The sequence below is a fragment of the Chelmon rostratus genome, chromosome 15, assembly GCF_017976325.1.
Source record: "Chelmon rostratus isolate fCheRos1 chromosome 15, fCheRos1.pri, whole genome shotgun sequence".
Classification (NCBI taxonomy): Eukaryota; Metazoa; Chordata; class Actinopteri; order Chaetodontiformes; family Chaetodontidae; genus Chelmon; species Chelmon rostratus.
This window is the reverse complement of record NC_055672.1, coordinates 10,758,810-10,774,622: the sequence shown is the minus strand read 5'-3', so window position 1 is coordinate 10,774,622 and position 15,813 is coordinate 10,758,810. Positions and strand designations below refer to the sequence as shown.

The window sequence follows — 15,813 nt, the reverse complement described above, 5'->3', positions numbered from 1 at the left end:
TGGGTACATGTCGATCTCTGTGGTCTAATTGAAGAAAACAATTACGAATTTGCACATTCAAAGACACCAAAAATAAAACAATACACACATTTTTTGTTTAAAACTTGTTTAAAACTTTGTAGAAAAAACTACTAATTCAAATTATCATTGTCTTGCAGTGTCAGACATTGTGTTCAAGGAAACAAATAGTGCATAAAAAGACAGTTTGTAATTCTGACAAAAAAAAAAGTTGCAATGAAAAATATGGATACCTGGAAGTGGGAGTTGTCGTCTTCTCCTGTGTGCCATGACATTTGGCGCGTGTAACTTTTCTGGACCACGATAAAGTACAATACCTCCAAGATGTCTATGTTGTACGGTCAGGTGAACTGCTAGAGCAATCAACCAGCGGAGGACCAGGTGCCCTTGATATAATGCGGCCGCAGGTGAGCGGTTTCCACACGGCAAACAGCATGGGCACAAGCTGAAAACGCCACTGAGTCAGCTAATTTCAAGATTTTAACAAAAAATACGTCCGGTGTTTTTTTCTTTTTTCAAAATAAAGCTCATATTGACCTCGCTGGTTCCGCGCGACAGCTAACGTGTCCGTATAGCTTTGAAATTCATCCTGACCACCTTGTCTTGTGTAAGCTTATTTATTTTTATTTTTTACATTTTCAATAACATATTTTATATCCGTCCAGGCCAAGGAAATGGTAAATTACTTCAAAATGATGTCAGACGTTTGGTTAAACATTTATATTACCGCGGTAGACCTGCCACCAACGTAAAACTAATTTTCTCAAATGTGCTATTTGCAACGTGTGGTTTAAATGACTATAACGCTGCAACGAGTTAAAGAAGTGCAAAGCTGCAGCAACTTCGTTATTCAAAAATAGCAACAGCCGTCTCCACCTCCACCAGTTCCTCGGTGAACCGTTGGGGGGAACGGGAGAGTCGGAATGCCCGCTCCACGGCCCGCTCCCCTCCGTGCGTAAGATCCGGCCTGCGGGAAAGGGATGAATGTTAATTTCAAAGATGGCGGCGGAGGGAGGAGGGAAGGAGATGAACGAAATTAAAACTCAGTTCACCACTCGGGAAGGCGTCTACAAACTCCTCACTCACTCCGAATACAGCCGTCCTAACAGGGTGCCTTTCAACTCGCAAGGCTCCAACCCCGTCAAGGTCTCCTTCGTGAACGTCAACGACCAGTCGGGCAACGGCGACAGGATCTGTTTCAATGTGGGCCGTGAGCTCTACTTCTACATCTACAAAGGCGTTAGAAAGGTAGCGTGCTAACGCGGCTAATGTCAGCGGAAATCCGTGATACTGCACGTTAAACAACAGCGTTGCCGCCCGAGCTGTTTCTGAACTTCAGGCTTGTGTTGGCTGTATTCAATAACTCTGGCAGGTGCTTGACTTTGACATGAGCTGACAGCTAGTTAGCTCGAAGCTATGATGAAGCTAGCCTACTAGTTAGCTAGCCACCGCGATTGGCTAACGTTAGCGAGCCAGCAGCTACTCCGAGGCCAGGGGCTAAATTCCGTCCCATGTCCGTCACTCTATTCTAGGTTTGCGGGGTAGAAGGATACGTGAGGTTGGATAACGATCAGCAGGTTAAAGTGGACCTTTTTGATTTGATTTAAGTTGTCAGGGGTGACGTTACCGCTGTAATAGTTGTAGTTTGTGATGACAGTGACAGTTCCCGTTGACAGACTAAACACCTGTCGACGCCTCTTGACTGACAGCTGTTGACAATCACAATGATGCTCATTTAGTGTAAGTCATTTGTCTAGCAAGCTAACTGCTGCCGTCATCTTTTAGTGTAATGGCACTTAGCTTGGGGATGTGTCTGGTTCAAACCAGCTGTCTTGTTCCAACTGTAGATAAATGCTAACTTTAGCTAGACATGCACGATGGATTTAAGTTAGCGTTATGCAGATATTCTATTACAGCAAGGGACAGACGTCTTTTTACATTTAATTCTTCACTAAGGCATGTTGATGGTCGGTTTTGACAAATATGTGACCCTTTTCTTCTTCAGCGGAGGGTGGAGAACGAGTGAGAGTCAGGTATCATAATACGTTGCCTACATTGCTGGTGTCATTTAGGAGCACCGTGATATAGACTCTGACTCATGCTACATCAAAAAATAAATCATAAAGCAGTCATAAATACTTTGTCTCTAAGGTTGCGTAACGTGGTTTCAGCTAACAGTTGACTTCACATAACAGGGTGACAGGAATCAGCTGACTTTCAGGTTGAAGCAATTTGTCATAGCCTTTTACCATAACACATGTTCATGGTATGTGTGTCATTGCAGTGTAGAACAGCAACAGATTGATTAAGACTGAACAACCAGAAATCCGAAAAAAAAAATTGGAGTGAAAGGCAAAGAGACAAAACTGCGTTCAGTGGTAATCTAGTCTTGTCAATCCCAGTGATTTAAGTTTGACAGAAAACATACACTGTCATGTTATTAAGGCAAAGGCAAATTAGTCATATGTCTCATAAAAACAATTATTTGGTTTCAGTGTGTCTGTAAGGTATCAGAAGACAAAGCTCAAAGTACATCACCTTATTGATTACTTGTCCCATTCCAAAGATGTAGCTGGAAGAGATTGGCAATTGTACTTATCTGATGTGTTTTGCTGGAGCAGATCCTTGGCTACAGGTTAAAAGCAAAATAGTTAAACTGTCCTATGTATGACAGCCAGCAGTTAAGAAATCCAGCAGCTCATTTCTGTTCTATGTGTGTGTCTGTGAAACTAGTAGATTTTTCACCAGTGTTGACATAGGCTTATTATGTACCATTATCAATCATCAAAGTCTTAATAGTATGCATGTGGTTATGAGACCTAAGAGCTGTGATTTGGACTGGACTCATGACTTAAATTGCTTGTAAGACTTGCTTTGAGATTTTGTCTTTCTGAGGCGAGACAGAAACACTCAATGTCACATCTAACAGTAATGGAGGAACCACTGAGTCATCATCTTTCACTCTGAGAATTTTCCATTCTACAAGTAGTGTAAACTGTAAATCATTAACAAATGGAGCTGTTGTACTGGTAATCGACAGTATATGCCCACGGTGTCTTGTTTGCAGCAGAAAAATGCTGCTCCCTGATATACAGCATATACACCATAAAGCGTCATTGGTCACATCTACCCATCTACAGAGAACAGACCTCTGTTTTAGAGCTCTTCCTAATTTTTGCTCTTCGACTGTCAACTATTTGATTTGTTTCTAAAGGTTGAACTTGAATGTCTTCTTCTTCTGATTCTTCCTAATCAGTGGAATTAATTAACATTGTCCCTGCAGCTCCCCTTAATTCAGTGTCAGTGTGTTTGAGATGAGGCACAGGAAAAAACAATATAACTGCACACTCAGCTGCTATGGTTTATTACTGATCGTTTGATCAACAGAAGCGTTTGTCTTGCAGTAAAATGCATTAGGTAATATTTCATATTTAAAGGTTACTGCTTTCCCTCTTCAGGCTGCAGACCTGAGCAAGCCCATAGACAAGCGCATCTACAAGGGAACGCAGCCCACCTGTCATGACTTCAACCACCTCACGGCCACAGCAGAGAGTGTGTCCTTGCTGGTGGGTTTCTCAGCAGGGCAGGTACAGCTCATTGACCCCATCAAGAAGGAAACAAGCAAGCTCTTCAATGAGGAGGTAGGCACGTGAAGGACAGATTATAGACAGAGTTTTCCACAACTGACAGGTACTGTTCAGCAGAGGAGAAATTGGCAGAGGCAGTGAATTTTCAGATTTGTTTTTTACCAACTTGACTGTTGTGGCACTGTGTACATATATTGAGTCTTGCTGTCAGATGTGCGTATTTGTGTCTGCTATTGGGGGTGAAAAGGTATTTATTTTTGTAACCTATGCCCCCCCTGGAGAACCATTAATTAATCTACAACTCAACAGATTTTGCTTAATAAAATGATCCCTCATTTAAGGTCTAACATAGTGCTTCAGTATTTCCTGAAATTTATATATCTGTATTTGCTTATTGAACTGTAATGTTAATTATGCATCCAGGTATTGAACACTTCTGCCTTCGTATGTAGAGGATTTAAATCATCTAAATGACGAAAAGTTTGATGTGTCAAAATGATTTTTTTTATGCTACTTTTTGTGTTTTCATTGCCCAGTGCCTTTAAACAGAATATTACCAGGTGGTCTAAGACTTTAATAGAGTGTTCTAGGTTTTTCAATATGTTCAGAATATCGATTTCCTGATGATACTGTACTGACATTTTTTCCCCTCTCCCCTTCTCCCTCCACTCTTTCATTCCCTGTCTGCCTCTCAACCTTCCTTCTCTCCTGCCAGAGACTAATTGATAAGTCCAGAGTAACATGCGTGAAATGGGTGCCAGGCTCTGAGAGCCTGTTTCTGGTCTCTCATGCCAGTGGGAATATGTACCTGTACAACGTGGAGCATACATGTGGCACCACGGCACCACACTACCAGCTGCTTAAACAGGGAGAGAACTACTCTGTACATACTTGTAAGAGTAAATCCACACGGAACCCTCTCCTTAAATGGACAGTGGGTGAGGGGGCTCTGAATGAGTTTGCCTTCTCTCCAGATGGGAAGTTCCTAGCATGTGTTAGCCAAGACGGCTTCCTACGGGTGTTCAACTTTGACGCGGTTGAGCTTCACGGCACCATGAAGAGCTACTTTGGTGGCTTGTTGTGTGTGTGCTGGAGCCCCGATGGAAAGTACATAGTTGCAGGTGGAGAGGACGATCTAGTGACTGTGTGGTCATTCTTGGACTGCAGAGTCATTGCCCGAGGTCACGGGCACAAGTCATGGGTGAGTGTGGTGGCATTCGACCATTACACCACCAGCGTGGAAGAGAGTGACCCAATGGAGTTCAGTGGCAGTGATGAGGACTTCCAGGATCAGATGATCCACTTTGGACGAGACCGGGCCAACAGCACGCAGTCTCGGCTCTCCAAGCGCAACTCCACGGACAGCCGGCCTGTTAGTGTCACATACCGGTTTGGCTCAGTGGGCCAGGACACTCAGCTGTGCCTATGGGACCTCACTGAGGACATCCTTTTTCCCCATCTTCCACTCTCACGGACACGAACACACACGAACGTGATGAATGCTACTAGCCCCCCTGCGGGTGCTACAATAATCACTAACACCTCTAGTAACACTACTAATGGAAACAACAGTGGTGCCAATACTCCTGGCATTAACTCCCTCTCTACTACATTACCACGCTCCAACAGCCTACCCCACTCAGCCGGCACCACAACAACAGCAAACAATACCAACAAGGCTGGCAGTGGTGGTGGCGGCATCGGCAGTGGAATTATGGACAGTGCCATCGCTACAGGTGTGAGTAAGTTCGCCACACTGTCACTCCACGATCGGAAGGAGCGCCACCACGAGAAGGACCACAAACGCAACCACAGCATGGGCCACATCAGCAGCAAGAGCAGCGACAAGCTCAACCTGCTGACAAAAACCAAAACAGACCCTGCTAAGACTCTGGGCACTCTGCTGTGCCCGCGCATGGAGGATGTGCCCCTCCTTGAGCCCCTCATCTGTAAAAAGATAGCACACGAGAGACTGACTGTACTCATATTTTTAGAGGACTGTTTAGTGACTGCTTGTCAGGAGGGATTTATTTGCACATGGGCGAGGCCAGGCAAAGTGGTAAGTTCTTTTTAATGTAGGACGTGTGGGGGAAAGTTGAAGTGATAACATTTTGTCTGTCAATCTTTAGCTGTCCTAAAATCAGTTGGTGGGTTGTAACTAAAAATCAAGACATATTCTGAAAGCGTTAAATGAACTCTGGACATTTGGAAAAGCATTTTTAGCTTTTATACTCACAGTGCCACTCTCTGCAGGCAGGCAAGTAACATATCAGACTTTGTTTAATGTTGTTTAATGCTTTCCAATGAAAAGACCTATTATGCCTACGTTTCAGATATAACCAATGCTATGAAAATATTCCAGTCTGGTTATATGAAACATTCTGATAAAGAGGATTTCCTGTGTAGACCTGTGAGGGGAAAGAAGACGTTAATCCGTATAAAGTGTGTTCATTGGTTCATCATAATCATCCCACAATGCATAGCAGCATAGCCAAGAAGTCATCTGCATACACTCTCACATTTCAGCTATTATGCAAATGGTGCAAACTGTATTTGCCCAGAGAGTCTCTCTTCAGTTTCTCACATGCTTACAGCTTAACGTGTGTATACACCCTTGTATACTTCCCTTTTGTCCGTGTGTTTTGAGAGATTTTGCCAGAACGAGGCACATGACAGTCTGGATCTGGAACGTACAGTCTGAAGGCTAGTTAGTCCAGAGAGGTTGTTACATTCAACCAGAGTCACAGTCGCTAGAGGCAAAAATACCCTTGAAATTTGATCAAATGTCTCTCAAGTTAAAATGAGAATGCAAACAATGCTGTGAGAGAGGGAGAGTACGCAAAGGTCTTCTGGATGAGTAAATGTATACGTTCTGATTGATGCAAACCACTTAATACAGACAAAGTGGATTGGAAGATGCAGTGGTTGAGGCCAGTGTTCTGCAAAGTGCAGTTAGTATTCAGTAATAGGGAAGAAGTTAAAGCATGCCTCATTTTTTATGGTTATGGGCTGAGTGTGTAATAGCAGAAGTGCAATGACAATGTAGGGCTTAACACTTTAGCAAAATCTGATGATGTACAGTAGAAGTGCCTTGATCCAGCAAACCTCTCAAAGACATCATCAGTGTTACACTCTTCACTCGTCATCCACTTTGACTGCTGTGCTCAGGCTTTTAGTTAAATGCAGGGGACTGGGATATGGAAAGAAGCGGCTAGAGGCTAATTTTTTTTAATGAGCTATTTGTTGCTTGAATTTTTTTTGCTACAGTATGTGAACTTTCCCAATGCAAATCTCCTTGTTTTCCTTTTTCCAGGGTTTATTGTCATCCCAAAACCAAGCCAGCTCTCCCAGTGGAACAGTAGTATAGCCACAATATTTCTGCTGCTAAAGAACCCTGCAACCCAGAGTCTGATGCTGCTCTTCACCCTGCAAGCATTGCAAGTTTTCCTTTTCTTTGATACCCCTCCCCGCCCTCCCCCCCGATTATTATGGCTCTTCTGTTCTTTTTGTTTATCACTCACTTGACCTAGTGGAGGAATGAAGCAAGAAAAGGTGTGGTGCAATTGTGGACTATTGCGCTAATGTACTATTGTTCTCTGGAGTTTTAACACATTTTAGAGTTTTAAAAGTCTTTCTTTCATGTCAGATCTCATCAGACTGTTGTCCCCTCTGGAAATAAAGCTTGGCTTTGTTAGATGCAAACCAGACGATTGTGGCTTGAGATTAAAGGGATAGTTCATTTAATTTTCATAGTTTGTGTGGACCCCCCCCCCCCCCTTTTTTTAAAAGAACCTTGTGGTGTAGCCCGCTCTCGGCTCAGGGTTACTGACTAAAATATGACTTTTGGGTGAACTATCCTTTTATGACCAAGTGCGTGAGCATCTGAAAATTTTGCATCCATCCACATTCACCCACCACTTCTGTCTTTTCTTGAGTAGAATCTCCCCATTATGACTTTGCACTGATTTTGTTAGTTATTTTGTTGTTTGTTTTTTATAACTACTCTAATGGAACAAAAAAAAAAAAAAAAAAGAGGGTTGAGGACTGCCTTGTTGCACTCGGCTTTAACATCCTCAGTCTTGAAATCTGAATCTATAAAGCTGGATGCTGCAATCATAGTCTTTTTAAAGAAAAAAAAATTGTTTGCACTTAAATTAGTTTATTAGAAGAAAATGGCTTTACATTTTTGGGTGTGCTCAGAACTCACAGATGGCTAATACAGTAGATGAAGAAAATGATAAAAACTATTAAAACCTTTATCTATTGAGCATTTATTTTAATATTATTTCAGATTCAAATCTGCTCTGTATCATAATGTGTATATTGTAATTAATTGATTTGATGGGGGCCTAAGCAAACTACCATTACTCCAGTGGAAGTTTTGTCATTGATAGTTATATTTCTAAAGCCTAAAGTATACATATTAATAATATTAAAATAATCTTGAATACACCGTTTTCTGTTCCTTTTTTGTCACACGTTTTGGGTTATTTACATAACAAAGGTGTAATTCCCCTTGCGTTGTCAAAAAAAGTGCCAAAGTTGCTTGAAAGACCTGTCAAGTATGGCAGTCTGTGAAGCTCAGGAGGTCTTGTGGACAACAGTTGAATTTAAAAAGACGTCTCAAATTGATACAAGCCCACTTTATCCTTTTGTCCTCTGATTTTCTTCATAAAGGAAATTTTACAAAAGCCACATGAAAGTTTTCACTTTCAGTTTTGAAAGAGATTCAACCGTTAAGTCTTTCCCATGTGACAGCACTGCATATACATATATACATATAGTTTGTTTGACCTCCCACCTGCACTAGACAGAAAGTCAGTAAAGCAAATATGTTTTTGAAGTGGATAACATTTTATTTATTTTAAAAAATCACATTTCTCATCAATTTGTTCTCAACATTTTTGTGTCAGGAGGTTATGGAGACATGGAAGAGATTTAAGTATTTGTAATGCAGGTTAATGACAACATCATACAAATGTACAAATGAAACTTCACTTTTCTTTTACTCTGATTATGCGTCACAATAACCAAGACAACAAAGTGCAGACTGAGTCACAGTCCAATTTAATGAGCTCACAACTCTGAAAGCAATGGTACTTTTTTTAAAGCAGCAATGCTTTAAGTGAGGAGGTATGAGGATACTGGTCAAGCTACATTTTAAACAAAGCATTAAAGGCCCTGTCTGCAAATACAGATCTTTTCACACAAGTGATCTGAAAGGAACGTCATTTTTGTTATTAATTGTTAACAAATTGTGTCTTGTGGCTTGCAGGCAGCTATTTATTTGCAGGCAGCTATTTATTTGTGCCTTTAAAATAGTTCTCCGAAGACAGGCTTTGAATAATTGTGAAGCACTTAATGGGAATGTTTTTGCTGTTGACCTTTGTACAGGAAGACGATTGCCCTACAAATCAGTTCATTCACAGCTACTGAAAAGAGAATATCAAGTATATAGTGCCTATAAAAAGTATTCCTCTTTGCGAGACCGCAACAGCAATTTTCAAGTCCTGCCATAGGTCCTGGACTGGATTGAGGTCTGGACTCAACATGGTTTCAAATTTTCTTGTATCCTATCCCAGAATAATACTTTTAGATTTGTCTTAAATTTTCCTGTGTCTTCATGATATAGTTCTTACCAGGACATTGACCGACCAGCTGTTTGATCTTGCAGATTTACCTTCCATGTCACACCACTATTACATAAATGCAATCTAATTCAATTTATTTTAACTTTTCTGTGTTTTATACAACCCTGATTGCAAAGAATTGGGAAGCTGTGCAAAAAAAGCAAAAAAGAATGTGACAATTTTCTAATCCTTTTTGACATATACTCAGTACAAAGACTACATATTCAATTTCTGACCTCATCTGCTTCATTGATTTTTGTAAATATCTGCTTATTCTGAATTTGATGCAGCAACACGTTTCAAACGAGTTGGGACAGGAGCGACAAAAGACTGGGAAAGTTGTGGAACTCTCCAAAAACACCTGTTTGGGACATTCCACAGGTAAACAGGTTGATTGGTAACAGGTGATAGTATCATGATTGGGTATGAAAGGAACATCCTGGAAAGGCTCAGTCGATCACAAGCAAGGATGGAGCGAGGTTCACCACTTTGTTAACACATGATTGGATAAAGGATATTACTACATGTGCTCAGAAACACTTTGACGTCTACATTCTGTTTTTATTTACTTTTTACGCAGCGTCCTAACTGTTGTGGAATTGGGGTTGTATTTGCACTTAATTTAGTATTTTCTCATTCAATCATTTGTGATTCAAAGTTTTAAAATAATACAATGAGAACAAATCCTGTTTGGGGTGTGACTTCTTTTTAAAGGCACTAATCATGTTCCTCATCAAAGAAGTTAGACCATTGGATTCACCTGGTAAATAGCAGGTCACTTGTCAAATATCTTATTGCTCATCTTGTGTAATAGGCTCAGATTGAAGTATATTTCCAAACAGTTGTAAACATGTAACACCTGACTGGGTCAAGTAACACTGAGGCCATAGCTAAACTACACACACTCAATCCAACATAATATGACAGACTGAATGTTATTTGTGTAGCGATCACACTGATTTTCGTCATTATAGTGAGGGTTATACAGTCCTAACTGGTACGATGACAGGCTCGGCCGTCTTCATTGAGACTTGTTTGTGTTGCTTTACATACTTCAACATCAGGCCTGTCAAAATATTGTCCTCCCATGTCTGTTTTAAAAAGGCAATTTTAATCAAATGTTGCGGGTGTATGTGGCTCTCAGTAGCCTCCATGTTTCCTATCCAGAGGTGGCATGTAGTAGGTCTTGAAAGCTGCGTGGTGTGACTCATCCCGGGGCTGTGAAGAGAGGAAACGCAGCCTGAATGCCAAATCAAAGCCCTTAATGAAGGCACTACCAAAGAAATGACTGTGATGTTTCTCTTTTCTTCCTCAATACAAAATAGAGAGCATTTTTAATACTTAAAACAAACCCATCAGCTGTGTTTTACTTAATTTCTACAGTGCTGCTTGGTGATTTTAACATTTTTTTTGGATTCAAAGACACAAAAAGCCTGAGGCCGTGTTCACAAACTTTGTTAGAATAGTATCAGCGTTCCTTATTGAGCCTAAAAAGTCCTAGCAAGGAGTCTTAGCTTACTAGTAATTTAGGAAAATTGTCAAAGCAACTTTGAGCAAAGAAGGGACAAACTTTTACCTGAGTAAGGAGGTATGGTTGACCCCCATTGACCCCAAAAAAGCACATAACAGCCATAGAATAGACAGTGAAATCACTATACTGCGTCACAGAATTTTTTCTGTATTAAGACATGGTGTAACTAGGACTATTATTTCATGTAATGAACTTCTCTGTTGAATAAATTGTAAGCCATACTTTAGAAGTAGCGTACAAAATGTTTGAGAACACAGGCCTATTTGCACGGTAACTTGTTCACATGCTGATAGATATTTATTTGCTTACTTAGCATGCTAGTAATTATAGTGCTTGATCTTTTTGATAGGCCTATTAAAGGGAAAAATGGCTCATCCTTCAGCAGTTTCTGTGATTGCTGGTGTTATAGCGTCACTGCATTGGGTGGGAGATGTGAGAGCGCACCACTAATGAGATCGACCACAAACATTATCCCTGCACAATCGAACCTGTAGCATTTCATGAACTCTCTGTTATTCAGCGTTTGGAGAATATTTTTTTACCTCTTTATCTGTCTGCCATTTTTTTCCTTTCCTTAAGAAACCTATTGAAAGTCCCCCTCCCTGCTAACTGTTATCTTCAACAGGATCTAGTCTAAACTTTGTTTTGACTTTGTCTTTAGGAGCAACCCTTTGTGCTAGCAACATTCATGAATGTGACCCCTGATGTCTGTAGCAGAACTACATTTACCTTGGCCAACCGTGACTGGCACTTTTTCGACGTGATGGCTGGCAGTGAGCCTCGGTGGGTGACGGCGAAAGCAGGCATGGTGGAGACTGGGGAGGTGATCAGCGGTCCTGGTAGGACCATGTTGAGCTTGGGCAGCTCTGCTGGATAATGAGGGATGTTGCGTCTGATGAGGGGCTCTGCTACATGCTTCATGTTGTGCTGAAGAGGGACAAAGTATCAGATGGTACCACTTGTTTTCATATTGGACGTTTTGCTCTTCAGTTGAGTTGTAACATCGACCAGTAGAAACTGGACTTACGCTCATTAAAGGTGTCTGCCTTGTGTGTCTTCCCCTCAGCTGCTTGCCAAGTCTGGTTGGGCGCCAGATGTGGTCTAAGGAGTTGAGCATCCCACTACTCTCCACTCCATCTATAGTCCCAGAAAGTCTGTGAAGACTCTCAGCTTTTTTCTCTGCCAGCCTGGTAGAAAAAAAGCAGACTGCTACAACAAATGACGGCACATGACTATTTAAAATGAAAGTCCCTCGACAAACGTGCCAATTTATGTCATGCAAATTGGATTGAAAAGTGGCAAGGTCGTGCTTCTTATTTGCATGGTCTACCTGATTTCCCTAAAGTATGTGTGCCGCAGGGCTGTTTCTGCAGTGATGCGTTCATCGGGGTCATACGCAAGCATCTGATAGAGCAGTGACAGAGCCGGAGCCGGGCAGCTGGGGATTAACCGTGAGATACCGGTGCCTTTCTTAGGGGGAAAGTTGAAATGCATCGCTCTAGACCTGCCAGACATTTAAAAAAACAAAACAAGAACCTTGTTTTCTAAGCACATCAAAATTTCATTCTCATAATTGAAAGGTGCAATGTGTAAGATATGGCCAGAATTGAAAACATTTAAAATCTGAGCTGAAACCATCAACAGAATGTGAAAAAGTAACTGTTCTGATGTTATGTGAAAGATCTCTATGTAGTGTTTTGCAGAGATACTTTGTCTACTTTAGGTAGCATGCAAACCAGATAGGCCCCCGCTACCACTACGTAAAACCTTCCTCTTGCTCCTCTCCGTCCCACCTCCCACGTCTTTGTTGTCCTCAGAGTCAGAGTTCTGGTCAGAGCTGCTGTAAATCACCTCTGTGCTGTCATCCTTGTTGTCAAACTTTCCTCCATCGCTGTCAGCCAATAAGGCCACTAGCTGCGTGTCAAACAAAGCTAACAGCTGCTAGTAGCTACAGCTCCAACAAAGAGTATTATGAGCAGCACTTAGCGGTTACTCTGGTGATATGCTGCTGCCTATTTGTTTGGAGTGTCCTTCAGTAGATGGCCCTTAATCTTAAACATCTTAAACATTGTACCTTTACATGTACAGCTTTTGTAAAAGAGACATTTTTGAGGAGGAGCACCTACTGCTTGAACTTCTGAAGGATGCTTTCATCTGGTGTCCCCAGCACATCGTGGATCTTGGCAACCTGGTCCAACTCATTGGCTCCAGGAAAGAGAGGATTTAAACTGAAACACAGGGGTATAAGACAGTCTGACTGCCACAACATAGTTAAATCCCGCAAAAAACAAAGAAAACTGAGTGCAGACATTGGTAACATAATTGTATAAGTAATCAAGTATAACCAGTCTTGTGTTATGAACCCATGAACTGTTGTCCTGTTTCGGGATGACAGATGAAATGTCCCCCTGCAGAGGTACCTCATGATCTCAAAGAAGACACAACCAGCACTCCACATGTCCATCTTTAGGCTATAGTAGCCATCAGTGAGGAGGCACTCTGGGGCTCTGTACCAGCGCGTGGAGATGTACTCTGTGTGTGGAGGCTTGGAGTACACACTCCGACACGAGCCGAAGTCGCCAAGCTTCAGACCATTTTGCTGCAAAATCATTTAAAAAATGTGTATGACTCAGGACCAGACTGTCAATGTTGCATTTCTGCAAAGCAAATTCTGATAATGACGCATCTCACTTTGATCAGGATGTTTTCTGGCTTCACATCCCTGTGAAAGATCCCACAGCTGTAAAAAAAGAAAAAGAGAACTATTGTGGAAAAACAATGGCAACATACATAAAGTTGTGTTTACTTTACAATTTCATGGGAACTGAACAACTTTCTTAACTACCTGTGCATGTGTTCAAGCGACTTGCAGAGCTGGTACATGTAGTTCTTTACTGTATGGTCAGGCAGTGGCGTTTCTCTTCCTGTGAGGAATGAAGAACCAACATCAGCCCATAATTCACCCAAACTTTTACAGAAAGACGACAGCACCATCTTTCCTGTGCCAGTTCGCCATTATAGTGATTTATTACATGCTTGTCACACTTGCAGACTTACCTTGTATGAACTCATAGATGTTCATCTCCATCAGCTCACAAATCAAAGACACGGTTCCAGTTTCTTTGTCACTGAAACATCGTATTAGAATATGACACGTGACATGGAACTATCTTGAGACAATACAATAAATTCACAATAGATGACACTCCAGTACTCACAAAATCAGTTCATGTAGCTGGATGATGTTTGCATGCGGGCTCAGTCTCTTCATTGCCTGGACTTCCCGCAGGTTGTTGGCCTGCTCCATACTTGATGACAGAGAGGAGATAACATTTACATTTCATTTGACAGCTGTATACACATAATATAGTTAAACTGCATATCTGAAAAATGAGAAACTGTGCAGTGAGGATGAGGACCAATAGGTCAATTTTGCATGTATAATAATGGCCCCCGTGTACGGACAATGTTAACAAGACAAATGGTTGCACAGATTTAAAGGACACAGTCAAGTTAAAATGACCACTCACATTTCAAGCAGTGACATGTATTGTAACTTCATCACTACAAGGTCAAAGACGACATAAGCTGACATCTAATAGGATACTTAAGGCAAGGGGGTGTCGAGCTGCTGACTCAAGTTTCAAGGGTCCATACACAACAAAGTATGCTACAAATGCACCACTGATTGCCTACACGTTGCAGAACACGTACCTGTTAATTGTCTGCTTCATGGTTTTACATGCGTAAAACTTCCCATCTTTAAGGCTCTGTGTCTTCACCACCTCTGAAAATGTGCCCTCCCCGATTTTCTTGATTATTTTGTAGCCTGCTCAACAATCAAAAGCAAAGACATAGACTGATAAAAGGGGATATTTCGCGTGAACGCATTCCTATTACAATTAAATATCAGCAGAGAGAAAAAACAAGTCTGCATTATTGATCATGATGATTTTATCAGGATGAGGAATCAGGATATTTCTTTCGACCTCTAGAAGCCGTATATTCACACAGGGCTGCACAAATGACTATTTGCATCATTGATTTGTCTGCATAATGTCAGAAAATAATTATCTTAATTACCCAGAACCAAGTTGACACATCATATTAATGTCTTGTTCTGTCCATCCAACAGTCCAAAACACCAATAAACTGAAGAATAAGTTAGTTGAAAACTTGAAAAGTTAAATAAAAGCATGACTACAACGGTCAAAACTGTGTAACTATATGTTCGATTATTTGCTTACTTAACACGGTGAAGCCACAGCTAGCTTCTCCTAAAAGCTAAAACAGGTAAGCTAGCAAACATAAAGAAATCTTTGGAGAGAAACTTGAACGACGTGTGACCGCCTGTCAAACCTGTCATCACCCTGCTCGGCCGTTAACGAACAGTTAACAACTTACAATGCATTCCTTTTGAGTCTCAGCCGCCGCATGTAAGTCGAGGATACATAACGTGAGTATCTGGACAGTACATTTCGAAAAGGGGTTGAAAATTTACGTTTTTTTTGCGTATCGAGATGTCAAACAGACAGTCGCCTTTCGGGTGCTAGCTTAGCGCCGCTAGCAAGCCCCTGTTAGCTGACCGTCGCCTTGGTAACGGAGCACGCCTTCGCCCTCCACTCTGACCTGAAGAGGAAACTAGAAACTCCGGCTGAATGTTTGACTCTCTGGCCGCACTGTTGAAAATATTCCATATTAAAAGCAGCAACACGGCAGAGTATGCCCTGCCATGTAAGAAAGAATGCCAGTCAAGCAGAATTATTCGCTTGGGCCCAGATATTTGACGCGACTTTGTCTATACAGCTGCGTAATTGACCTCCTTACCTTTTTTCCAGAGGTGGGTGGTGACCATTCGCTCGGCTGTCTTTTCGTTAGGCAGCGGATTGTTATTCCGCACGTCCACAACGTTCCCCTTATTGTTCCAGTCGGTGTTAGGCGGTGTTTTGCATGCATTTCGAAGACTTGCCCTGTTTTTCACGCCAATAAGCCAGTTTGAGTAGTGCATCATTAGTGCACATTTAATTCAAAGGAGCCTACCATCTAG

General features: G+C 41.6%; 2 protein-coding genes across 2 annotated transcripts; one reads left to right on the top strand and one right to left on the bottom strand.

Moving 5' to 3' along the window:
* The first annotated feature begins 1,002 nt into the window (after window positions 1-1,002).
* wdr20a (WD repeat domain 20a) lies at window positions 1,003-8,218 on the top strand. The gene is made up of 4 exons (XM_041953389.1): window positions 1,003-1,266; window positions 3,477-3,659; window positions 4,321-5,664; window positions 6,919-8,218. Exons 1-4 carry the CDS (start codon window positions 1,003-1,005, stop codon window positions 6,970-6,972), a joined length of 1,845 nt encoding a protein of 614 aa, XP_041809323.1. The 3' UTR covers window positions 6,973-8,218.
* Window positions 8,219-10,293: 2,075 nt separating this feature from the next.
* Window positions 10,294-15,777, bottom strand: LOC121618852 (MAPK/MAK/MRK overlapping kinase-like). Its single transcript, XM_041954482.1, has 12 exons — window positions 15,594-15,777; window positions 14,481-14,595; window positions 13,985-14,074; window positions 13,824-13,894; window positions 13,612-13,690; window positions 13,458-13,506; window positions 13,187-13,365; window positions 12,893-12,994; window positions 12,097-12,270; window positions 11,794-11,953; window positions 11,496-11,693; window positions 10,294-10,453 (listed from the first exon to the last, which is right to left on the bottom strand). Exons 1-12 carry the CDS (start codon window positions 15,775-15,777, stop codon window positions 10,376-10,378), a joined length of 1,479 nt encoding a protein of 492 aa, XP_041810416.1. The 3' UTR covers window positions 10,294-10,375.
* Window positions 15,778-15,813: the final 36 nt, after the last annotated feature.

Excerpts from the sequence above, each read along its gene's own strand:
- LOC121618852 (XM_041954482.1), bottom strand. The coding sequence starts at position 15,777 with ATGATGCACTACTCAAACTGGCTTATTGGCGTGAAAAACAGGGCAAGT. Across the intron at positions 13,507-13,611 it reads TCGCTTGAACACATGCACAG|CTGTGGGATCTTTCACAGGG; the intron begins GTAGTTAAGAAA and ends CTTTTTTTACAG. Across the intron at positions 12,995-13,186 it reads GTCTTCTTTGAGATCATGAG|TTTAAATCCTCTCTTTCCTG; the intron begins GTACCTCTGCAG and ends CCTGTGTTTCAG.
- wdr20a (XM_041953389.1), top strand. The coding sequence starts at position 1,003 with ATGTTAATTTCAAAGATGGCGGCGGAGGGAGGAGGGAAGGAGATGAAC. Across the intron at positions 3,660-4,320 it reads GCAAGCTCTTCAATGAGGAG|AGACTAATTGATAAGTCCAG; the intron begins GTAGGCACGTGA and ends CTCTCCTGCCAG. Across the intron at positions 5,665-6,918 it reads GGGCGAGGCCAGGCAAAGTG|GGTTTATTGTCATCCCAAAA; the intron begins GTAAGTTCTTTT and ends TCCTTTTTCCAG.